At 42.7% G+C, this 27,802-nt stretch overlaps 1 protein-coding gene across 1 annotated transcript; it reads right to left on the reverse strand.

Moving 5' to 3' along the window:
* Positions 1–10,426: 10,426 nt before the first annotated feature.
* On the reverse strand, positions 10,427–27,043 carry LOC135465498 (sodium/nucleoside cotransporter 2-like). The gene is given in 11 exon segments (XM_064742738.1): positions 10,427–10,593; positions 12,340–12,522; positions 14,067–14,225; positions 15,504–15,672; positions 17,062–17,188; positions 18,885–18,908; positions 18,911–19,005; positions 20,284–20,456; positions 22,682–22,876; positions 23,643–23,784; positions 26,565–27,043. Coding segments are annotated over 11 exon segments (1,818 nt in total). The 3' UTR covers positions 10,427–10,521.
* Between the last annotated feature and the right edge of the window lie 759 nt (positions 27,044–27,802).

Here is a 27,802-nt window from a genome sequence, read left to right on the forward strand (position 1 = left end):
ATATGTTCAAACTCTGACCTCTAAACCAAAATAAGTAAAAAAAAGTAGAATGATTGGCACTGGTATACTGGTATTAGATAGTGCTAAGATCTTTCCATTAAGTCAACCAGACAGGCCGGAATTACGATTATAAAATAATATATATATATAACTATAACTGTCTATCGTATGAGTAAGGATTGCAGAGCAGTGACTTCGTATGCTATGGAGTTGTAAATGATTGCGGTGGTAAAAAGACATTGTTGAGAGTCCGTGCACACATTTACCACAGAAGTCTTTGATGTGCAAATAACGAACTGAATTTTGCAACCCATGCACTATGGATTGCTACTTCAATGGCCGAGGAAAGGTTAATCTATGAGGTAAATAAATCTTCTTTGGTCTGCGATTTGCAAATCGCTACCGGCTATATATTGCGATTGTACTATGGATGGCCACTGCAACCCTTGTGATTGGCCAAAGCAAACTGGATGCCCACAGCATCTCATCCCTCTCTCACAATACCTCTCCTCACTTCGCACAGGCGAGCTAAAAAATAAATGAATAACTATGGTTTTGATAATGTTTTCTCCGAATCGTGGAGAAGAAGATGTTTAAACCAGCACGCAGTGAATCATTTTCGATACCCAAGTGAGATTGTCTAAAATCAAATCAAACAGACGGATTAATGTTGGAAGGAACCAGACCTTGGATAAAAATGGAAAAATTTAGGCTTACATGGCAGCTTACAGCTCGGCATACGCTAGTGCTTAAGAATCAAATCAATTCCATTGTCTCGTAAGGTCTTAAGAGTTCCCGTATGTGAAATATCGACCCGACTCCACTTCACGCTACTGGTCAATGTTCAAGTCGTACAGCCATCAGCGACTGGGGCCAAGAGAAAGGGGTATTTGGAAATATTTTTGTATGGTGGGTATTTGGGACCAACTTTTGGTATTTATCGTTGTTGCATAATAATGTTCTAAATAAGGATGTGATGCTTGTCTAATGAATTTATTTGAATGTAGATTTGTTATTTAAATCGGAACATATGCATTTAACCCTAAATTATAATAATATTAAAAACATAAATATGATCCAAGTTGACGTTTAATACATTTGTTAGCTGAAAAGAACAAATTCTAGTGAAAAAAATGTTTATCAAACCTGTGTTACATGCTCATTTATGACATTATTAAACAAAGACTATAAATATAGACTAGAAATATGGCCCTCCAGTAATATATTTAAAGTTCAGTTCATTATACTGGCATGGATGTTAGCGACTTGGCAGACTTACATAGTGTATTACGTGGGGACCATAATGCAATCCTCCGGCATCACTGTCGTTAGAAAATCGAAGCGCCACCTTCCCGGCAGACTGCCAGATCTTCACGGGAGTTCGAGAACTGAAAATCGAAATATTTTTCATGTGGCTTTTTCAGTCATATGACGACGAAGTGGGTATAGAAATAGTCCTCTACCGCCACTGAAGTATAATGCTGGAAACAGGAAACCTCGTCCAGTCACATTATACCGTCACCGGACCAACATGTTCTGTTTCTTGCTCAGTGCTGAGTGCCAATCGATGCAGCTGCAGGAACAAGCACCATTTTTAAAGTCTTTTTGATGGGATGAGACCTGGGTTTGATCCGAGATCTTCCAACTTCCAGATGGAGATTCTAACTACTAGGCCACCGAAGCTGTTCAGAACATTTGATATCATGACAGCATAATTAATATGCATCTGATTTACAGGACACCGGAGTAAATTTCTGTTGTGGGGAAAAATAACTGTAGCTGTGGTGAGACTGTGTGCGTCTCTTAAGCTACTCTAATAGGCAGACAAACTCATTCAACTCCGCACTGGCCTATTGAAGGTGTGATTCGTCCATTCAGTACGTGATTCATCCACTCAATATTACAATCGTCCATTCCAGATCGGATTCGTCCATTCATTATCTGATCAATCCATTTAGCATTACCATCGTCCAATCAAGATCTGATTCATCCACTCAACATTACAATCCTCCATTCCAGATCGGATTCGTCCATTCAGTATCTGATTCATCCACTCAACATTACAATCCTCCATTCCACATCTGATTCGCCCATTCAGTATCTGACTCATGCACTCAACATTACAATCCTCCATTCCAGATCTGATTCGCCCATTCAGTATCTGACTCATGCACTCAACATTACAATCGTCCATTCCTGATCTGATTCGTCCATTCAGTATCTGATTCATCAACTCAACATTACAATCCTCCATTCCACATCTGATTCGCCCATTCAGTATCTGATTCATCCACTCAACATTACAATCCTCCATTCCACATCTGATTCGCCCATTCAGTATCTGATTCATCCACTCAACATTACAACTGTCCATTCCACATCTGATTCGCCCATTCAGTATCTGATTCATCCACTCAATATTATAATCGTCCATTCCAGATCTGATTCGTCCATTCAGTATCTGATTCATCCACTCAACATTACAATCCTCCATTCCTGATCTGATTCGTCCATTCAGTATCTGATTCATCCACTCAACATTACAATCCTCCATTCCAGATCTGATTCGTCCATTCAGTATCTGATTCATCCACTCAACATTACATTCCTCCATTCCAGATCAGATTCGTCCATTCAGTATCTGATTCATCCACTCAACATTACAATCCTCCATTCCAGATCTGATTCGTACATTCAGTATCTGATTCATCCACTCAATATTACAATCGTCCATTCCACATCTGATTCGCCCATTCAGTATCTGATTCATCCACTGAACATTACAACTGTCCATTCCACATCTGATTCGTCCATTCAGTATCTGATTCATCAACTCAATATTACAATCCTCCATTCCACATCTGATTCGCCCATTCAGTATCTGATTCATCCACTCAACATTACAATCGTCCATTCCACATCTGATTCGTCCATTCAATATCTGATTCATCCACTCAACATTACAATCCTCCATTCCAGATCGGATTCGTCCATTCAGTATCTGATTCATCCACTCAACATTGCAATCCTCCATTCCAGATCTGATTCGTCCATTCAGTATCTGATTCATCCACTCAACATTACAATCTTCCATTCTACATCTGATTCGCCCATTCAGTATCTGATTCATCCACTCAACATTACAATCCTCCATTCCACATCTGATTCGCCCATTCAGTATCTGATTCATCCACTCAACATTACAATCCTCCATTCCAGATCGGATTCGTCCATTCAGTATCTGATTCATCCACTCAACATTACAATCCTCCATTCCAGATCTGATTCGCCCATTCAGTATCTGACTCATGCACTCAACATTACAATCGTCCATTTCACATCTGATTCGCCCATTCAGTATCTGATTCATCAACTCAACATTACAATCCTCCATTCCACATCTGATTCGCCCATTCAGTATCTGATTCATCCACTCAACATTACAATCCTCCATTCCAGACCTCATTGGTCCATTCTGTATCTGATTCATCCACTCAACATTACAATCCTCCATTCCAGATCTGATTCGCCCATTCAGTATCTGACTCATGCACTCAACATTACAATCGTCCATTCCTGATCTGATTCGTCCATTCAGTATCTGATTCATCCACTCAACATTACAATCCTCCATTCCACATCTGATTCGCCCATTCAGTATCTGATTCATCCACTCAACATTACAATCCTCCATTCCACATCTGATTCGCCCATTCAGTATCTGATTCATCAACTCAACATTACAATCGTCCATTCCACATCTGATTCGTCCATTCAGTTTCTGATTCATCAACTCAACATTACAATCGTCCATTCCACATCTGATTCGTCCATTCAGTATCTGATTCATCCACTCAACATTACAATCGTCCATTCCACATCTGATTCGCCCATTCAGTATCTGATTCATCCACTCAACATTACAATCGTCCATTCCACATCTGATTTGTCCATTCATTATCTGATCGATCCATTTAACATTGCCATCGTCCAAACAAGATCTGATTAATCCACTCAACATTACAATCCTCCATTCCAGACCTCATTGGTCCATTCAGTATCTGATTCATCCACTCAACATTACATTCCTCCATTCCACATCTGATTCGCCCATTCAGTATCTGATTCATCCACTCAACATTACAACTGCCCATACCACATCTGATTTGTCCATTCATTATCTGATTGATCCATTTAGCATTACCATCGTCCAAACAAGATCTGATTCATCCACTCAACATTACAATCGTCCATTCCAGACCTCATTCGTCCATTCAGTATCTGATCGATCCATTTAACATTGCCATCGTCCAATCAAGATCTGATTCATCCATTCAACATTACAATCGTCCCTACAACTCACACCAACCTCAATGGTGGCAGGTTCCTGTGTCATTGCGCCGTGCTGGGGTGGTAACCCCGGCCCTCGGTCACGGTGATCATCTGTCAACGATAAATCTTAGGCATAATCGGGGAGTTTCGATTTCGAACTCTTTTATCGATAAAGGTAGAAAAAGTCCAATTTTATCATGTGACCTGTCAAAAATGATGATACACAATCCAGACGACGTTAACACATCAGCCATGTATAATAAATAGCAACAACACAGCACAGCAAACGGCAAGCCTGATGATCCGCGTTGGACAACAACCGCCTTGGCTGAAATCCATAACTGCACGGACCCAAGTTGCACGTGTCACTGATAGACCCGAGTGCCTGAGTAACCCGAGTGCCTGAGTAACCCGAGTACCTGAGTAAGAACTAATGTGATTGGGCGAAATAGCCAGGTTTGTAAGATCCGATATGGTTGAGTCCAACAATTTGCGGTCAAGCCATGGTGATTGTGGCATTTGATTGGTAGAATGGTGCCCTTCCATGCTTTGTTTGTAAGATATGATCTGATTGAGTGCAACAATTTGCGGGATATCCATACTCCCAGTCACCATGGGTGTACATCCGCAAATAACGCGGGATTTCACGACATTTTCGCGGTGGTTTTGTTTGGTAGTTTTTAGTGACTTCGTGACAAGCACCGTCCTGTAACATGGTTATAATATTTGTGATTTGTATGGAACATTCTCGACCATAATGCCATTGTTGTACCTAGAATTCGCGCGAGTGCCCCAAAGGGATGACACAACATATACGGGGTGCTGCAAACCTGAGGTTGCTGTCCATTATGAGTCGTTGACCCATTCTCAGACGCTCATTATGAAAAGCCGATCCATCAAAGAGTTTAAACTGACGTCATAAAATTCAAACTGACGTCATAAACAGCGACCCCAGTTATATGTGACATATGTGCACTTAAAAGCAGAAAATTTACATGCGGTCACATGTAATAGAGAGTTAGGTCTACATACAATCAATTATTACATACATACAAATTATGTAACAATCATAAACCGAGTTGAGACCGTGACAAATCCGTAGTTTAAGTGCACACTAATTAAATTTAAATTTTTTTAATATTTATTTGATCGATGTTTAACACCGTACTCACGAATATTTACTTATACGATCTTGGCCAGCATTATGGTGGGAAGTATAAACATTTTTTCAATATTTTTACATGATCCGTTTGTTTTGAGGCCGTACATGTTCACACAGTTCTGTTTTTTGTTGTTGTTTTTTTTTTTGTTTTGTTTTGTTTTTGTTTATGTTTTTTTGGTTTGGAGAACCGGAGAGTCTAGAGTCTAGAGTCATCCAGTGGCCTCCGTCAGGTACCCGACAACCATCCTGACTTAAAGCCACAGTCACCAGTGCCTTAGTCGTCTGAGCTAGCGAGGGTCCCTTTATTCAACAATAAAACAAACTTCGACATTATTTCACTTAAACGCCAGCATTATGGTTGGAGGATACAAGGCAGAGCCCCGGGGAAACACACGACCATCAGCAGTTTGTCTGAAGAACTCCCCGTGTACGACCGGAGAGGAATACAGCATGGGCTGCACTTGGACTCAAGTATTGGTAAGATCCTGCTGGGCTAGTGTGCTACGCTAACACTAGGTAATCAATTCTGACATGAAGTTCAAGACACAGCCCTCAACTGGAGCAGTATATGGATTACCATCCGCTCGGTTCTTATCATTTAAGTCTTCCTGCTCTAGAACGTCAGAGTTGCTGTCGAGGCCTTGAAGGAAGGATAAGGCGGTGACAATACTATAATTTGAGGACTGAGCGGAAAATAACAGCGAAGGAATAACCACAATATAAGTTTTAGGAAGCAAAATGTCCAGGATAAATTATTCTGTTCTTTTAAAGGTATATATGTGACCTTAGATGGTTCATTCATACGTGTACTATGCCAATGTCTCGGGATCGAATCCAGCTCTCGTTAGTTAACTGCGATGGAGCCTTAACTCCATTGATTTGAGCAGTCTGATTTCCTCCACCCGCGAAAACTTCTTGAGTTCATTGTTTAACACCAATTCAACAAACAATTTTTCTATGAACAGTTAGGGGTTAGTCAGCCAGTTGGTTAGCGCCATATTCCCACAGCCTTACTACATGGTGCTATACTGACGACAAGGGTTAGTCAGGGACAGATCCCCCCTATAATCTTGGAACTATGTGACTCAAGCATCAGCCCGGAGTAAGACATTTTACCCAAGGGTATCGCGCGGATACTGCCTAAGTTTGATTCTGTTAGCGAGTGTACTGGGTATTTACTGTGATTTGTTCGCCCTTAGACTCGGACTGAATGCGTCTTTTGACCCGGGTGACATCGATCAGCTTGTAGAAGAAGACATCGCGCATGTGAGTCTCAGTTATCACCTCCTCTCCACTAACCCAGTCTTCCTGAGGGTGGAGCCCGCCGACCCAAACATTGCTGAAGTTCGAAAGGTTTTCACTCTAACCCCAACAAATGACAGTATCAGCAACAACAACAGCCTAGAAGTAATCAAAGTGAAAGGCGGAGTTGCGCATGATGGATGATGGATGCGCATGATCTTTTATTTATTTATTTTGATCGAATACTGCCTACTGTCATACACAAGAATATTTCACTTTCATGACTGTAGTCAGGTGTACAGATGTTAGAAGGAAAACGGAATACCGAGGCTAAGTAACGTAAACGGAATACCGAGGCTGAGTCACGAAAACGGAGTACCGAGGCTGAGTCACGAAAACGGAGTACCGAGGCTGAGTCACGTAAACGGAATATGAGTAAGTGAGTGAAAGTTTTAACGTCGCTTTCAACAATATTTCAGTTTTATCGCGACAATAAAACGTCAAGTAGTCGATATACTACGGATAATTCATTTACTAGTCAGTCAAAAAAGGATATCAGAAGTCACATAACAAACACAGACGGTAGTTTAAAATCACAGCTTTCCTGCCATACCAATGGTAGAGAGAAAATCAAAAATAGTATCTCTTTCTACAGAATTGAAAAGTTCTGCAAGAGAGCTCACGTGATAAAAGAGATCTTGTGCAGGAGCAAAGTCGCCACAGTCAAGCAATATGTGCTTGACGTGTGTGACCGCTAGGACACCTCCTCAAAATGCAAGAGCGTAGACGATGCCGTGAAAGGGAAGGTGCTGGACCAACAAACTGACGAATATCATGCAGTTTGTTGGTTGTCTGGTCATCCCATTGAGCCTGAAACAAGCGCCTGATATAGGAGCAAATAAGTGAACGCAAGTCCGAATATGGAACGTCAGTTTGGGTAGTAACGGAATGCAGAGCCGCCTTAGCGTCTTCATCTGCAGCAGTATTCCCTGGGATACCCATATGCCCGGATACCCAACAAAAGACAATGATAAAATCGTCATTAAGTTGTTTGAACAGCTCCCTGATAGACAGAATGTCTGGATGTACAGGCGGACTAGCCCGAATTGCCTGGAGGCAGGAAAGGGAGTCAGCGCAGATGAGAAATCTGCTACCTCCGAACTCTGGGATGGACCGGAGTGCGCACAAAATTGCCTTGGCTTCCGCAGTAAATACAGAACAGGAATTTGGAAACCGAGTTGAAATGGTTCTGGGCCCAAGGACAACGGCAGAAGCCACCCCATCATCATCCTTGGGACCGTCAGTGAATATACGGTGATAAAATGGATACTTTGAACACATATTACTACTCCTGTTGGTATACTAGAGGGTTGGTGGAAGATTTCTCCAGGGAGGAGAGCGAGGTATCAACCTGAGGCTCAGGATATAACCACGGTGGATCTTCCTTTATGCGTATGGGGGCGATAGTATCCAGCCCAAGTCCAGCTGTTTGCACAAGCTCCTGGATGCGGACACCTAGTGGAGGAACAATGGATGGCCTCTGAGCATATAAGTCTTCAAATTCCGGATGGAAGACACAATCAAAGGCTGGGTTGGATGGATTGGCTCTAAGCTTGGTGATATACTGTAAGGATAGTTTAGTTCTTCGAAGCTTCAGGGGAGGCTCGTTTGCCTCAACATACACTCTCCACAGGAGAGGTGCGGAAAGCACCTAAACACAACCGTAAGGCCTGATGATGTACAGTGTTGAGTTTCTTCAATTGGGAATGTAACACACCTCCATAAACACTGCAGGCATAGTCTAGCTTAGAACGAATCAGTGCTCGATAGAGCTGAAGTAGGGTTTCATGATCCCCTCCCCATCGAGCACTAGAGACAACCTTCAAAATATCAAGCGCCTTTAGGCATTAGGCTCTAAGATAATTAATGTGAGATTTAAATGTAAGGTGCTTATCGAAGATCACCCTGAGGAATTTTGCCTTCGGCACAACCTTGATGGGGGACCCATCTAAAAATACCTTGGGGCCTTCATGGGGTAAGTACTTCCGACAAAAGTTTACACAGTTAGTCTTCGACTTGGAGAACTTAAATCAGTTCTCCAGTGCCCAGGCATGGATTTTGTTAAGGCAAAGCTGCAAGTGTCTCTCAATAGTGTGCAGACCTTTGCCTCGACAAGAGATACCAAGATCGTCCACAAAAAGGGACGCATTCATACTAGGAGATAAAACTCTGGCAAGGCTATTAATCTTAATGCTAAAGAGAGTAACTGATAAAATGCTGCCTTGAGGAACCCCCTGATCTTGTTCAAAGTAGTCAGATAGGGTAGCCCCAACCCGAACTTGGAAGTGTCGATGGTCTAAGAATTTACGAATAAAGTCAGGAAGCTGACCTCTAAGTCCAAATCCATGCATATCTTTCATAATGCCATATTTCAGAGTAGTGTCATATGTCTTTTCCAGATCAAAAAAGACAGATACGACATGGTCACGATTAACGATACCGTTCATAATAAAGGATTCTAGACGAACAAGATGATCAACAGTACTGCGATTCTTTCGAAATTCACATTGAATGTCGCTTATCAACTCGTTAGTCTCCAAAAACCAGACTAAGCGATCGTTAATCATCCTCTCCATAGTCTTGCATACACAACTGGCTAAGGAAATAGGACGATAGTTATTTGGATCGGTAGAATCCTTTCCGGGCTTTGGGATGGGGACAATAATAGCGTTTTGCCATGAAACAGAAAAATTCCCGGAAATCCAAATGGTATTAAAAATTTGAAGAAGCACCCTCAAGGAAGATTCTGGAAGGTGTCGTAAAAGCTGATAGTGGATATCACGTAAACAGAATACCGAGGCTGAGTCGCGTAAACGGAATACCGAGGCTGAGTCACGTAAGCGGAATACCGAGGCTGAGTCACGTAAGCGGAATACCGAGGCTGAGCCACGTAAACGGAATACCAAGGCTGAGTCACGTAAACGGAATACCGAGGCTGAGTCACGTAAGCGGAATACCAAGGCTGAGTCACGTAAGCGGAATACCGAGGCTGAGTCACGTAAACGGAATACCAAGGCTGAGTCACGTAAGCGGAATACAGAGGCTGTCACGAAAACGGAATACCGAGGATGAGTCACGTAAACGGAATACCAAGGCTGAGTCACGTAAGCGGAATACCGATGCTGTCACGAAAACGGAATACCGAGGCTCAGTCACGTAAACGGAATACCGAGGCTCAGTCACGCAAATGGAATACCACGGCTGAGTCACGTAAGCGGAATACCGATGCTGTCGCGAAAACGGAGTACCGAGGCTGAGTCACGTAAACGGAATACCGAGGCTCAGTCACGTAAGCGGAAAACCTTTCCATTTTCCTTCTGGACTGTGACTTAGCCTTGGCCCAGAATGGGAACAGAATACCGGGCTAAGTCACGTCAGCGGAATACTGAGGTCCAGTCATGGTCCAACGCGAGCTACCTTAATTCTACCCCGCAACATCAACCTAACCAGCCAGAGCTGGGATCGAACTTTAGTGGTTCGGGAAACATCGATAATAACGCTGTAAGCGACTGAACTATGAAAGGTCCATTTAAATATTAAGAAGATAGTCTATATTACCGTTTTTTGATCTAATGGTTGGTCTGTCCCAATGGCGAGGTGTGTATATAGTACTACCTCACTGGAACGCCATAGGTATATAGTGCTACCTCACTGGAGCGCCATGCCTAACACATGAAAGGACGATACAGTGCATGTGTCGCTCTCTACGCTCACTTTACCTCATTTCAACCACGAGCAAATTTTGTTCGGAAAACTTGAACAATGCCGGAGTCACAGGGGTTACCCTGATGGGGAACCTGAATATTTCCTCTAGGCATTCCTATTTCCTCCAAATTTGATTTGATTAGCGAATATTGATTTTGTGTCAAAATGTCACCAGTATAATCAGTATGTGTGAAACATAGCACACACGTCTCCTGGAGGAACCCTCCTACTGTGTGAAACATAAACCACCCGTCTGCTGGAGGAACCCTCCTGCTGTGTGAAACATAACACACACGTCTGCTGAAGGAACCCTCCCACAGCATGAAACGTAAAAGAATGTCTGCTTGAGGAACCCTCCTGCTCTGTAAAACATAACACACACGTCTGCTGGAGGAACCCTCCTGCTGTGTGAAACATAAAACACACGTTTGCTTGAGGAATCCTCACACTGCATGAAACATAAAACACACTTCTGCTCGACGCACCCTCTCACTGTGTGAAACATAAAACACACGTCTGCTCGACGCACCCTCTTACTGCTTGAAACATAAAATACACGTCTGATTGAGCAACCTTCCTACTGTGTGAAACATAAAACACACATTTGCTTGAGAAACCCTCCTACTGTATGAAACATAAAAAACACGCTTGCTTGAAGAAGCTTCCTACTGTGTGAAACATAAGACACACGTTTGCTTGAGGAATCCTCCCACTGCGTGAAACACAAAACACACGTATGCTTAAAGAAGCTTCCTGCTGTGTGGAACACACACACACGTGTGTTTGAAGTACCCCTTCTGCTGTGTGAAACATAGACCACATGTCTGCTTGCAGAACCTTCCTACAGTGTGAAACATAAAACACATGTCTGCTTTAAGGACTCTCCCACTGGGTGAAACATAAATCACACGTCTGCTTGAAGAACCCTCCTTCTGTGTGAGGCATAAAACACACGTCCATATGAGAAACTCTTCTACTGCGTGAAACAAAACACACGTTTGCTTGAAGAACCCTCCTGCTGTGTGTTGTCAGTTATGATGGAGATGTACACCCGTATCTCTGATGTTGTCAGTTAAGGTCAAGTTGTATAGTCGTATCTCAGAAGTTGTTAGTCATGGTAAGATGTACAGCCGTATATCAGATGTCAGTTATAGTACGGATGTCAGCCATGGTAGAGAATTACAGTCGAGTCCCGGATGCTGTTAGTGATGGTGGAGATATACTGCCGCATCTGAGACGTTGTCAGTTATGGTAGATATATACAGCCATATGTCAGATGTCAGCTATGGTAAGATGAGGTGTACTGCAGTATCTCAGATGTTGTCAGTTATGACGGAGATGTACAGTCGTATCTCAGATTTCCCAGTTATGGTAGATATGTACTGCCGTATCTCACATGTTGTCAGTCATGGTACATATGTGCAGTCGTCTCTCAATTGTTGTCAGTTATGGTAGAGATGTAGTGTCGTATCTCAGATGTATTCATATATGGTGAAGATGTACAGCCGTATCTCACATGTCCGTTAGAGATGTAGTTTCGATGCTGTCAGATGTCGCAGATATGGTCATATCTTCAATCATCTTGTCATTTATGGCATCGTTGAGTTTAAAGTGTAAGTGGCATTTCCACCGTACCCCATGATATCCGTTTGGTCGTGATACAGCATTCCTGTTAAAATATAGAAATCGGATTTGTACTTGAACGTTATTGTGCTTTAATTATTAATTTCTTTGTCAATAAAGGAGAATTATTATACCTCTATCCAACAAAAGTTGGCAATATTCTATCCATGCAATTCATTTCACCCATTAAGATATGAACATTTCATACGTCACGCACCTGCCATGCACGCGGTGGTGAAGCACGCGAGATTTCCCAGAACGAGGGCGCGCACCATGTGACCGGCTACGTCACTGCGTCGTGAGGGTGCCACGGCGGAATACACGCCCAGGGTGATGCCCAGACTCTGTATACTGCCAAAACCACACAGGATGTACGTGGCGATCACACCGGTACGCTTCTGTTAAACAAAACAGAAAACACCAATAAACTTTTGTAGACAAAATATGTTGTGTGCACTCTGATTGCTTTTCATGAACATGCAACTGATAATGTGTTTAGGTTGAATTAAAAGGTATATATGTCTTGAAACTCTTTCTTTTCTAAATGTCGACATGTTACTGTATTATGCTGGAAAGTGGGTTTTACGTCGCACTTAACAATTTTTCAGTTCTATGCCGACGAGGAGCCATCAGGTGTGTGCAGATATACTGTGCCTTCTTGCTACAGTGCATGTCCATGCCGCCAAAGTGCTGCCACCGCTGAAGTATTAGTTGTATGCTGAAGACCCCTAACATGGCACCCCATCCAGTCACATGATCCTGATACCGGGCAAACCAGTGATGTTTCCTTGTTTTAACCTTTCAGTGCTGAGCGTCAAGCAAGGCAGCAACAAGTGTCATTATTGAAGTCATTGGTATTACCCGACCCGAGTTTGACCCCAAGTCCCCCGACTTTGGAAGGTAAATAAATGTAATTATTTGCTTGGATCTTTTTTTGGCGGGGGGTGGGGGTGGGGGGTGGGGGGGGAGTATTTACCTGGGGACCGGTAGTCAAGACTACAACGGCGATTCGCTTTATGAGTCGCATGTCAAGAGTAAACAACCGGCGACCTTGTGCTTTCTCACATCATCATTGACGGACAGATTTTCACCAGCCGCGTGTATGTCCGTGGTGAATATAGTGAATACTGGAGGACAGTGGGGAACAATTGGTGACAGCGGAGAACAATGGGTGACAGTGGAGAACAGTGGAGAACAGTGGGTGACAGTGGAGAACAGTGGAGAACAGTGGAGGACAGTGGTTGGCAGTGGAGGACAGTAGGTGACAGTGGAGAACAGTGGGTGACAGTGGAGGACAGTGGAGAACAGTGGGTGACAGTGGAGAACAGTGGGTGACAGTGGAGGACAGTAGGTGACAGTGGAGTACAGTGGGTGACAGTGGAGCACAGTAGAGAACAGTAGAGGACAGTGGGTGATAGCGGAGAACAGTGGGTGACAGTGGGTGACAGTGGAGGACAGTGGAGAACAGTGGGTGACAGTGGAGAACAGTGGAGGACAGTGGGTGACAGTGGAGAACAGTGGGTGACAGTGGAGAACAGTGGGTGACAGTGGAGAACAGTGGAGAACTGTGGGTGACAGTGGAGGACAGTAGGTGACACTGGAGTACAGTGGGTGACAGTGGAGAACAGTAGAGAACAGTAGAGGACAGTGGGTGACAGCGGAGAACAATGGGTGACAGTGGAGGACAGTGGAGAACAGTAGAGAACAGTAGAGGACAGTGGGTGACAGCGGAGAACAATGGGTGACAGTGGAGGACAGTAGGTGACAGTGGAGGACAGTGGAGAACAGTTGAGACGCGAGGCTGGCAGTCAATTGTTGTCTTATATGTTTTATGTTTTGCCTAAACTCAATAAGTTAATCTTTTATCTCCACTCCATATGACTATTAGGGGTTAAAATTAACTTCCATTCTGTCTGTAATGATTATATTATAGATGCCCCACCTGTATTTCTCCACTTCTGATCATCGGGCCTAGCTGTGCGTACCCCACGAACTCATTGATGAAAACCTTTGTTCCTATGAGAGCTCCCACTTTGCTGGTGTCTTCCCACGGTACCCCCATCACGGCTGCTACCGGCATGAACACGTATGAACAAATCATCTGTAAAGTACAGAAACGTCTGTTTTACTCTCCATTCTATAGTCTTTTATATTGGTTGATTCTGCTGGTGGACTAAGCATCATCGAGGAGGGGTCCCTTTGCATTGTTTTGATTTTATTGTTCTCAGTTCGGTTTTCAACCAGTTACGTGTGACCATTCTGTGAATGAACACCACCAATCAGAGCACAAAAGTAAAACCACCGCACCACGACAAATAAAGCATCAGGCCAACAAGCAGAACCAGGATTCGAACTCTTGATCTCATTGTTTGCAGAAGCATTTGGAAGTTACCATGGGACTTTAACTCCAGAATTTTTCTCCCTTTTGGGTCCAGAACATCTCTGTACTATAAGACCATGACGGGAGGCATGGGGATGTACCTGGATATTTCCAAACTCCGGGTGTGGGATTCCTATGGAAGTAAGTGTGGGGGGAGGGGCGTTTTGCGTTAAAACGAACGGATCGGACAAATGGGTGTATGGTGACTAGTCATACTAGACTAGACTGTACATACCAAACTGTACATACCAGACTCTACATACAAGACGGTACATCGACATACCGGTGACGATGTTGTGGCTGGTGGAGTCCACATATGCGAGACGTGAACGTGTAAAACATACTATATGCAAGGATTTTAAGTTTGAACGAAGAAGCTACTTAATCAAAGACCTACTCATTGTAAATGACGTCACCTCAAGAAGCTTACATACAGCCTGCATTGAAATCAATAAGCAAAATATCCGCTAAACCTTGTATGCACAAAACTTGTGTGCACAAGAAGAAAAAATTGTCAGTCGTCTAAAGAGGCGACATTATTGATTTATTTATTTATTTGATTGGTGTTTTCCGCTGTACTCAAAAATATTTTATTTATACGACGGCGGTCAGCATTATGGTCGGAGGAAACCAGGCACAGCCCAGGGGAAACCCACAACCATCCACAGGTTGCTGACAGACCTTCCAACTTACGGCCGGAGAGGAAGCCCGCATGAGCTGGACTTGAACTCACAGCGACTGTGTTGGTGAGAGACTCCTCGGTCATTACGGTGCGGTAGAGCGCTAACCAGCTGAGTCACGGAGGCCCCCAGTTTTGATTGATGTCAACTGATGTCTGTGTATGTTTCCCAAAGGGAACCTAGAGTAAAAACACGTAACTACCAAGGAGATAATCGCGGTAGCTTCCGTGTCTGTAACTACGCTCATTGACAATTACGTTGATCGGTAGGTAGGATAATCGCTAATTACATACATTACGTGTGGCTCGAGAAGCATTACCTGAAAACTGAGGTTGTGGATACCAACATTGTTCCCCAGGTAGGTGAGAATGGCGTTGATAAACTCCAAAATGGACAAAAAGGCAATGATATTGACCACAATGTACGCTATCAGCTTCACGGCATTGGTGGCTCCCTCCGAGGCGGCCTCTACTACGTTTCTCTGCTGCCTGAAATTAATTAGTATTACAGGTAATGTAAGGTGTAGGGAAGATCACCAAAAAATTAATTAGTATTACAGGTAATGTAATGTGAGGAAGATCACTGTACACAGAAAACACTAGAGAAAACTGCAAGGAAGTCCATTACAGAAAAGTGCAAAAAAGCCCACTAAAGGAAGGTGCAAGAAAGAGAACTACAGAAAACTGCCAGGAAGTCCACTATAGAAAACTGCAGGGAAGTCCACCACGGGAAACTGCAAGGAAGACTACTTCAGAAAACTGTAAGGAAGAGCACTACAGAGAACTGCAAGGATGTCCACCACAGAAATATGCGCGGAAGTGCTTTACAGAGAACTGCTAAAAAGTCCACTTGGGAAAACTGCAAAGAAGTCTACGACAGAAAAGCGTAAGTTAGACTGCTACAGAAAACTACAAGGAAAACTACTATCGGTTCATAAAACTGTACAGAACACCACAACAGATACTGTACGGAAGAGTACTATGCAAAATGGCAATGAAAACCGCTAAAAAAATCTGTCCGTAAAACTACCACGGAAAATGACAAACGAAAAGCACTACTACATTCCACGACAGAAAACTGTAAGAAAGACCACTGTAAAAATTGTAAGGAATACTACTACAGAAAACCGTCAGGGAGGCCAGCACAGAAAACTGTAAGGAGGGTCACTACAAAAAACCGCTACATAAAACTGTGATAAAACCACCAAAGATCTGTAAGAAAGATATTCTAATGGGAGGAAACCGGGCATAGGCCAGGGGAACCAACGGCCATTAGCACGTTGCTGGAAGACATTTCCGCTTGCGAGCAGAGAGGAAGCCAGCTTAAGGTGGACTTGAACTCACAACGACCGCTTGAAGAGAGCCTTCTGGGTGATTGTATTGTATTAGCACGCTAACCAATAGGCCAGGGAGGCCCCCGAAAACGGTAACGAAGAACACTACAGAAAATGACCAGGAAAACCAATAAAAAACACTGATACCAAGAGCACCACAGAAAACTTTAAGGGAGACCAGTGTGGTGGAAATGAACGGCATATCTTTCAGTTTAACAAAAAGGGTCGAAAGAAAGATGTATATATACTGGGCCATGCTAGTGGAAAAGCTATAATGATTATAAAGATAGGAATATTATTTACACAATAAAAATTGTGTGAGACTGTATTTCACCAAAACAATGATGTTGAGTTTCTCGACGGTAACGAATAAAGTTGATGCTTTGTCTTAAGATTAACAGTTTTAATGAAAATAAAAACTCTTCGCCTTAATACATCCTCTTCCAAGGGCACTGCCACAGAAACCGTCGAAAGCACATGTAAAGTCATATAAGACAATTGCGCCTGAAAAATTCACACGTAAAGTGCTGTCAGACAGCCTCACCCTCTGGGAAGTTTAACGTCTTTCTTGGATTTGGTCTGAGACTGCTCCGTTTCCGGGAAGCCGAGTTTGGAGAGCGCAAGAGCTGCTGGACCGGACATAAAGGATGCCGCCAAAAGGTGCTCGGCCTCTGCCTACAGATAAAGTATAGAAATCTCATTCAGGGGACATACATCCGCCAACATGTACAACATAGAAACCTCATACAGCGGACATACATCCGCCTACAAGTACAGCATAGAAACCCACATACAGCTTATATACATTCTCCTACACGTACAGCATAGAAACGTCATACATAGGACATACATCCAGCATAGACACCCCATACAGTGGAGATACATCCGCGTACAAGTTCATCATAGACACCTCATACAGCGGATATACATTCGCCCACAAGTACAACATACAACGTCATACAGTGAACATAATCTGCGCAGTGTGAGTGGGATGGGGGAAGGGGAGTAAAGAGGGCGAACACAATGGAATTATCTAACAAACTAAATTGACTTCCATGAAGCTTGCTGTACTGCGACTTTATGAGTCGAAACAAAATGACGTTTAACACAAAGCACCAAAGAACAAAGAAAGCAAAGAGAAGCAGTCAAAAGTTATCTATTACGTTGGAAAGGCGCTCCAACGATACCAAACTTTTGTCAACCCTATAGGCGACAACTTTACACGAAATTTTGTCACTTTGGAATAAGCACATTACATTACAAAAACTGCAGGTGTCATCTGCATGTGGATTCTTCAAAACTCAAACGTGATACCAAAAATCAGACCATTGAAGAGCACATACCGTATAAAGAGATTTATGACATTTCACTAAATTGCTGGGATTTCTCATTGACAAAAAGGGGTTTGTTTGTGTTCTTGTTTGATTGGTTTTTACGCCGTACTCAAGAATATTTCATTTATACGACGGCGGCCAGCATTATGGTGGGAGGGAACCGGGTAGAGCCCGGACAAAACCCACGACCAACCGCAAGTTGCCAACGGACCTTTCCAATTACGGCCAGAGAAACAATATGAAAATTCGGTGACGCCATTTACCAACAGTGCCAAAATTCAGATCAATCAAATCAGTATTATTCACGTACAGCTTAAAGAACTGTTCAAGGGAATGTTCGGTTATAAAGCCCAGGACTTCACGTATTCTTCACGACTTTAATCACCGCGATCAGTGACATTTTAATCCAGATAATTTATTTATTTGTTTGATTTGTGTTTTACGCCGTACCCCAGAGTATTTCACTAATACGACGGCGGCCAGCAATATGGTGTGAGGAAACCGGGCACAGCCCGGGGGAAACCACAACCATCCGCAGGTACCTTCCCACGTACGGCCGGAGAGGAAGCCAGCATGAACTGGACTAGAGCTCAAAGGGATCGCATTGGTGAGAGGCTCCTGGGTCATTACGCTGCGCTAGCGCGCTAACCGACTGAGCCACGGAGGCCCCTTAATCCAGATAAAGACAGTTACGAGCAAAAATAAGAGAAAATGGACTGACGGAGATTTGCAAAAGTGAGCTTAAATCAGATGTTCATCAAGGGAAAGGGTTGCGTGGTTAATATTAATTAAAACATTTGCCAGAGATCTCGCATCTATTGCTGGTTTGCACGCGTTCTAACCTTAAAACTTCCACTTCAACTTCAAATTTGTCGTTTATTCTCAAACTTATTTTACATTAGGCCTTTAACATGTACCATAATGGCACCAGAAGATAAGATATCCAGTATAATCAGATAACGTTATATATATATTACATAACACACTCACGACTATAGCAGCACATTTCTGAATCAATATTTCTTCGAGACACTCACCCCAAACTCGATATAGGCCCAACAACCGTACCAGCAACGGTAGCAAAACCTGTTGTCATGACTGCGTGTAGTTCTGATACGGTCAGCTTCGGTAGGAAGGGTTTTTTCAGCATTACGCTGGATTTCCAACTGAAAACGACAACAAAATGAAAACAATGAGGGTACTTAGACACAGTCCTATTCACTTAATTTACAAATGATGCCGCAGCAATTAGCTCAAAACCAAAACACGGTAATTCATCAGTTGTAAAAATAAAATAAAAAACGGTGAAAATGTTTCCAGATTATCTGCGAAAATATTTACGGATTAGCATCAAGATATTTCAACTTCCATGAGAATGTAGCGCTAACCAAGAGTTTAAGTTTTATTTAAAATTACAATATGAACGAATAAGTAAGATTATATATCATATCAATAAACAAAACAGTATGGCAATATATTATATAACTAAATGAATACCATAATTTGTTTTTTGATCCAGCAATATTGATTATAAAGTTTCGGAATATTCATTTAAGAATGGGTTATGTTTTAAAAAGGCAAAAAATAATCGCTGGCTCAGTTGCCTGTAACGTTTGTCTGGTCACAGTTTCAAGTCCGTATGCCACTGATTTGGCTGCCGCATTAAGTTAGGAATTATTGTCAGATACCTTGCGATTAACTACGATTGTTTACTTCCTCTGCAATATCCCTTACCACCGTAAATGAGTTTTTTCGTAAGTGGTCAACGCTATTACAAAAAAAAATTTCTCCACTTCACATACATTTTATCGTCTCGAAAAAAGTTTCATAAATGTTTTATGAAAGCCTAGACAAGGACTGTCTTGCCTGAGCGGCGACTCTGTTGGTAACTAGACAGCAGTCCAGTTACCAAAAGTCTATTTCTTTAGCGGACTCGCCTATATTCAGCTGTCTATAAAATCAGTCATACTCGCTACCAAAATGGTCTTTAGTCAGTGACACGTATCAAAACAAGCTCTGCACATGGATCTGTTGGGACTTCATATTCTGCTAGAAAATCAAGTTAGAAGACTTTATTTATTTCATAATGTGAAACTCCATTAGGCCCGGTTTCGACGGCAAGAACCACTGCCTCGGATGATTTCAGAATTATTAAAAAAACAGTCGCATGCTGACTGTTGGGCGGAGATCAATATGTTTTGACGAAGGGTGACACCAGCTACCTAAACTGCTATCGACTTAACTGTAAACCCTCTTAATGAAACTGCTATATTTGAATTGTTTACAAGCTTCTGTATAATATAACCTTACTAAATGAATTTTACAGACAACCAGATTAGGCGACTCGCTAAAAGAATAGACCATAGGCAGCGGGTCCTTTTACCCAGACAGCAATCCTCTTACTCAGACAGTGGTTCTCTTTCGTAGATAGCGGTTCTCTTACCTGGCCTACAAATATATGGGCAGCTCCGGCCAGCGATTCTACTGGTGTGGTGTTCAATGTGTACTGGAGGATCCAGGCCAAGGTCTCTACCACGCACTGTATTACCCCCCAGTAATGTAGCGCCGAGTTAACAGCGCTGAAAAACACTACCACTGGCAAAACCTGACAGAGACAAGACATATAGGCCCTAGATATTATCACTAACAAAACCTGACATGGAAAAGACATAAAAACGTTTTCAAAGCAAATCTGACTGAGAAAGGACATAAAGCATTATCACCTCAAAACCTGACGGAGAAATGAAAAAAAACAACAACAGCTTAATGCAACCAGACATTTGAAAAGTGGATTACCTGTGCAAAACTTTACAAACTGCCTTGTTGACAACTTGCAAACAACATTCGCAATAAAATAACCTTTACCACACTCAATCGTGATACAAAGGGCCTGGTGTGGTAAAACGGGGAATTGGCCCAGTGCAAAAAACTGTGCACCTCAAGAGCGAAACTGATTATATATTATAAGTGACAGCTACTGACACACTCATATGGTATTTTCTTTTCTCAGTTCTGTTTTGCTTTTCTTTTCCTGTTATATAACAAGAATGCATTGAAGCAACGCATAGCTCATAAAATCTAAAAACTGGTAGCCAGTTGTAGTCACACTGAAATACCTTTTTTTGCATTACACACTGTAGAATGGAGGAAAATCACTGCACCTCTAATGTAACTTTCTGAAAAATTCTTGATAACGCAGTTATGTACCAATCAGTTAAATACATATATAACAAATGTTCAGCCTTATACTTCCGTAACTCATAACATGTCGATGTTAACGATAGCTAGAGAACCACGTGCGCTCTCAACCATGATTCAAGTATCATTTCGCTGTAGTTGCCATACATTACCTTATACCACGGCTTAAAATTATCCATTCTAATTCATGAGAACATTTATTTAATGCAATACAGCCTACATCTTCAGTTACACAACAATACAGCCTACATCTTCAGTTACACAACAATACAGCCTACATCTTCACTCACACAACAATACAGCCTACATCTTCAGTTACACAACAATACAGCCTACATCTTCAGTTACACAACAATACAGCCTACATCTTCGCTCACGCAACAATACAGCCTACATCTTCAGTTACACAACAATACAGCCTACATCTTCACTCACACAACAATACAGCCTACATCTTCAGTTACACAACAATACAGCCTGCATCTTCGCTCACACAACATTATGAAGTTTATTTTTTACATATGAAGACAAAGGTTAGCCAACACGAAACTTTAACAGCAGGTAGAAATGCATACAGGAAAGTTTCAGTAAAGATGTTTTTCGGGTTAACTTTGCTTTTCATACTCATACTGTATAAATAAAAAACACAGTGCCTCGTTTGATCGAAAAATTGGCGTTTTGCATCAAGAGTGCATTTTTGGAGGGTTATTACTAAGCAACCATCACTTTTATGGCCACATAATTTTCATGAGTGCTTCGACCAAGTTTTGTACTTCTGATTCGAGAGAAGCTGGGTATTTATGAAATTTAGTTTAACACGACGAAATACGACTAGTTTGAACAAACGGACAGACAAAGCCAAAATAAAATATTTATGTCCATTTAAGGGATTTCAAAAAAGTGTTTCAAATAAGAGAAGGCATTTTCAGATACCGGCCTCATAAACCGGTGTAACTTTTAGTGAGTAGTGAGTTTAGTAAATAGCTGAGTTTTGAGTGCGAACTATTTTATCAATAAAGTTAGAAAAAGTCAAACTGTATCATGTGACCTGTCAAAAAAAAATATTTTTAATCACATATATTATAATACGGGCATCTGAAAAAGTGTTCTAAAAATAATTTAGAGAAGACGAATGATGGAGAAATATAAGAAGCTGAACGTTTGTGGACTTGAAAAGTTTCTAAAGGAGGAGGCGTCATTTGTGCCTCTGGAACACGGTAAGACAGGTGATCGGTAAATTAATGTCAGCACAGGTTGCCTAGAATTTTTCACAAGTCATATGAGGCAATAAACATGTCTTATCTTTGACGACACAACATTTCCCACTCGAAACTCCCTTATTGTCTACTCTACGACGTTAACTCCTGCAGTGGCCTACGTGGCTGAGATGATTAGCGTGCCAGCACGGCGCAATGATCCATGAGACTCTCACCAATGGTACAGCTGTGATTTCAAATTAAGCCCATGCTGCCTTCCCTTCCGGTCGTACGTGGCAACGTATGCCAGCAACCTGCGGATGGTTATATGTTTCCCCGGAACCTTGGTCGTATGAGTGAAATATTCTCGAGTACGGCGTAAAATATCAATCAAATAAGTAAATAAACACATAACCTCTGGATGTTATACACGTACCTTGAATGCAAAAGGGTGTAGCAGATAGGTTTCCGGGCCAAAAACAAACTTGGACCCGGCGTCAGCATATTCCAGAAAGGTTTTGACTTGCTCCCCCAGGAAGCTGAAGGCCTGATAGCCCTTGTCCCACCTCAGTATGATGAGCCCCATAACAAACTGAAGGCCCAGTCCCCAGAGTACAGGCCGCCATTTAACCTGGTCAACACACATAAGCGAGTTACATTTGTAATCGATGACCTGCTATACTTCCTGCTCTATATTTATTTTTACATTTATTTCTTCGATATATATTTCATCGGCCATTTGAGAAATGCTCAAAATCTTAAACTGTTTATCTTTTAAAACGTTTTGCGTATATTGTTGTAAAAGATTCGGGCGTTCAGAGGACATTAGTGCTACTGCGTGTGAATACCTTGAAGGGATAGGTAGAGGTGATACACACAATACACACAAAGAGCACCAGCCCAGCTGAACTTGAAGGGACTGGTAGAGGTGATACACACAATACACACAAAAAGCACCAGCCCAGCTCACCTTGAAGGGGTTAACACAGGTGATGAACACAATACACACAAACACAACCAGCCCAGCTAAAATTGAAGGGATTGGTTGAGGTGGTAAACACAACAGACACAAACACAGCCAGGCCTTCTCACCTTGGAAGGACTGGTTGAGGTGATAAACCCAATACGCACAAACACAACAAGCCCAGCTCAACTTGAAGGGACTGGTAGAGGTGGCAAACACTACAGGCCCAAAAACAACCAGATCACCTTCCCTTGAAGGGATTGGTTGAGGTGGTAAACGCAGTAGACACAAACACTACCAGACCCGCTAACCCTGAAGGGACTGGTAGAGGTGATAAACACGATAGACACGAGGAGCCCCTGCCCAACTCACCTTGAAGGGATTAGCACAGGTGATAAACACAGTACACACAAAAACCACTAAACCAACTCACCTTGAAGGGATTGGTAGAGGTGATAAACACAATACACACAAACACAACCAGTCCAGCTAGTGAGGTTATGTTTTCCACGTGACGCCCAGTATCTGCGACAATAAAAATTAGTAAGCCGACAACTAAGAGGCACAGAACGCATCTGCAAAAGAAAACAAATACAATCTAGATGCCTTTACATGCAGACATTGTCATCAGCTACAGCATAATGTTTATTACGGATTCACACTTTCTCTGTATAGCATGCATTTTAACGGTGACAATTAGCTGAGACCCCTGTGGGTTTCGATCTTCTGACAACGAAGCACATGAGATGTGGGTTCAATCCCGGCCTTGGGCTTTGAATTTGTAGACTTTCCCACCCTCATTGTTCGTGGGGTCCGGAGGCAACAAGCGGCCGATGACGCTGATGTAACCGTGTGTACAGTCCTACCAGTACTGACCATGGGTCTTTATAGACTTTCCCACCCTCATTGTTCGTGGGGTCTGGAGGCAACAAGCGGCCGACGGCGCTGATGTAGCCGTGTGTACAGTCCTACCAGTACTGACCATGGGTCTTTGTAGACTTTCCCACCCTCATTGTTCGTGGGGTCCGGAGGCAACAAGCGGCCGACGGCGCTGATGTAGCCGTGTGTACAGTCCTACCAGTACTGACCATGGGTCTTTGTAGACTTTCCCACCCTCATTGTTCGTGGGGTCTGGAGACAACAAGCGGCCGACGGGGCTGATGTAGCCGTGTGTACAGTCCTACCAGAACTGACCATGGGTCTTTGTAGACTTTCCCACCCTCATTGCTCGTGGGGCCTGGAGACAACAAGCGGCCGACGGGGCTGATGTAGCCGTGTGTACAGTCCTACCAGAACTGACCATGGGTCTTTGTAGACTTTCCCACCCTCATTGTTCGTGAGGTCTGGAGGTAACAAGCGGCCGACGACGCTGATGTAGCCGTGTGTACAGTCCTACCAGTACTGACCATGGGTCTTTGTAGACTTTCCCACCCTCATTGTTCGTGGGGTCTGGAGGTAACAAGCGGCCGACGACGCTGATGTAGCCGTGTGTACAGTCCTACCAGTACTGACCAAGGGTCTTCCACCAGTATTGGATGCTTGCAAGTCTGAGAAAGTTCGTCAGTCACTCCAGTTTCCTCCACAAAGAAACGACCTCGAGACAATGGAACATTTTGTTTGTCTCATTATTAATTTCCAAAGGCGACAGTTACGCACGATGTTATAATGACGTATTTAGAGCGGATGTACCGAAGTAACGACGCCATTAAATTATTCCTACCCCAAGCCTTTCTGCTGTCGAATTCATATGAACATAACGTAGTACCACAACATTTATATTGAACAAATGGCGTGTTGGACGGAGCGTCAAGAAAACTGGCGCTAAATACAGATACTTGCCTTAAGCAGACTGTTAGTGTGTACTTTTCGTAACTTTTGTAACTGCTGAATCATTATGATGTGAAACTTTTTTGATAATGAAGGCAAGAAAAGTTAATGACAAGTAGACCTACATTGTTCATTTACACAGGTCACCTTTATGTACGGGTCAAATTTGGCCTACGGTCGTGATTTTAACTTCTAAAATTCATAACTGCCTTACAATTCTTTAGTTCAAGAAGCTCATAGTATTCGTACAATCGGTTCTAAACTCAGTTGTAGGGTCTACAATCGATTGTACCCACAATCTCGGACCGATGACCGCAGGGGGGGGTTGTAGCTGTAGCAAACACTGCTTGTCTGCCTCCAGTATTGTGTGTATGTTTGTACGTCACACGTGGCAAAGTCTCAAAAGATCAGCGGTTTACGTCGGTCATTCCGGTTTCTTCCATCCACAAAACCATGGTATACGGAAAGTGAAAAATTCTTCAGTATGCCGTTATTTATTTATTTCTTTGACTGGTGTTTTACAACATAATCAAGAATAATGGTAATGGTCAATGGTAATGTCATGTTGATGTCACCGATAATGTGTCGTCACTGGTAATGTCATGTTGATGTCAAATAAATGTCACGTTACTACCAATGTCATATTGATGTCACCTAAATGTCTCGTCACTGGTAATGCCATATTGATGTCATCGAAATGTCACGTGACTGGTAATGTCATGTTGATGTCACCTAAATGCCACGTCACGTGTAATGTCATGATGATGTCACCTAACTGTCTCGTCACCGGTAATGTCATGTTGATGTTGATGATTTAACATCCGCGTTTATATCTATATATTCACCAAGCTAATATCGCCGTGTGACAAAACGTTATGCTCTGACTGTATTTGGTCGTAAGGTCCCTTATGCTGGCCGTGAACAAACGACTTCCCGTTTCAGTTCCAAACCAGATTTTATCTGATTGATTATATCTATTTTATCTGATTTTATACGCAAGAAGTTTCACCTGTACGATGGCGGTAAGTTTTATAGGTGGGGGAAACAGGAGTGCTGGAGGTAAACCACCGATCTGTGGCAAGATACCGATTAACTTTTGAGAAATGACGTAGGCCAGTAGTTATTCATATCTGTGGCAACAACATCACATCTGTATATAACATCTCTACACAAGCACCACTGACCGCTGTCACCAAGGTCCCAGTGACAGTAAGCCTACAATTTTCATATAAGTTCCAGTCCCAGTTCCAAAATACAGCTAAAGCATATCGTGTTCAGCAATAATGTTAATGACACTGATAATGACGATAATTATGATATTGAAGATCTCAATGAAGATGATATATGAGAAAGACGATAATGTTAATGACACTGATGATGACGATAATTACGACAATGAAGATCTCAATTACGGAAATCTTTTTAAATACGATAAAGATGATACTGGCGATGTAGAAGAGGATAATGTTATTGGCTATAATGAGGACGATTACTACCGTGATGGCAAAGATGATGATGATGTACTTACCTCTTTACCCACAGTTTCGTCCTGTCCTCGCACACACAATGGGTTTTAAGTGACCTCACAATCTTACTACCCACTGTTCTCCTAAACTGTTTCCAGCCAAAAACCAGGAACACGCATATAGACAATATCACGATGGGTACGGCCTTATCCCGCCGATTGGCAACGGCGAATATGAGGTAAACCAGCCAGAGAAATACGAAAAGTATTAGCACGCTTCTGAACAACAGCGGCTTGTTCCGGGCAAGAGCTGAGCGTAGACGGTCGTACTCTTTCTCCGTGCGCCTGAAGCAAGCCGAACACTTGGTTTTAGCCCCGGTGTCTGTGTCACCTTTGCCGGCCTTCTCAGTGTCACGTGGGCTGGTACGCGATACTTTCGGACATCCTGAGTACTGGTCATCATCCTCCGAGGCATCACCGTCGCCGTTAAGCATTTTACTCTCAGCATCAGCTCTTGGCTCCATGTCCACTTTCACATCCATGGCGCAAACAGTTTGTTGTGGGCACTTGTGAAAGAAACTTTAGCCAACAGGAGTTGGGTATGGTTGACTGCATAGACTTCCCTGCTGTACCCCGTGCTCTAGCCAGGAGTTGACCCCAGACACGCTGATATCCAGCGGTTAACTCCAACAGGCAGAAAAAACATCTGAAGTAGAGAAGGGCATACAATCCGTGTATAACGTTAGGAGCATATATACATGCGTGTAGAACGCCAGGCGCACTGTGACATGTGCTACTGATTGCCACTGATGACTGTGTGTACCAGTCTCAACATGGAGGTCCAACAGACCTTATGGTCTCATGTACAGCACCGTGAGAAGGCTTATCTCCGGGTACATATGGTTTAACCATATGGCCTTATTATCTTTCAGAATCTGGGGCATTTCGGAGGCAAGTAGCACATATACAGCTGACTTAATTTAGTTTTATTTTGCAAAAATTAAAATAAACTTGAAACCTGACCACCGTCTTGTACAAGTAAAAAACAATTCTGAGGGGGATAAACCAGCGACCTCTCTGTGTAACCACTGAACAAGAATGGGCTATTTGTGTCCCCTCACGACAGCGATGTACTATGTGTAACCACACGACAACAATGGACTATCTGTGTAACCACGTGACAACAATGCACTATCTATGTAACCACACGACAACAATGGACTATCTGTGTAACCACTGAACAAGAATGGGCTATTTGTGTCCCCATACGACAACAATGGCTTATATGTGTAATCACGCGA

The sequence above is a fragment of the Liolophura sinensis genome, chromosome 5, assembly GCF_032854445.1.
Source record: "Liolophura sinensis isolate JHLJ2023 chromosome 5, CUHK_Ljap_v2, whole genome shotgun sequence".
NCBI classification, from domain to species: domain Eukaryota; kingdom Metazoa; phylum Mollusca; class Polyplacophora; order Chitonida; family Chitonidae; genus Liolophura; species Liolophura sinensis.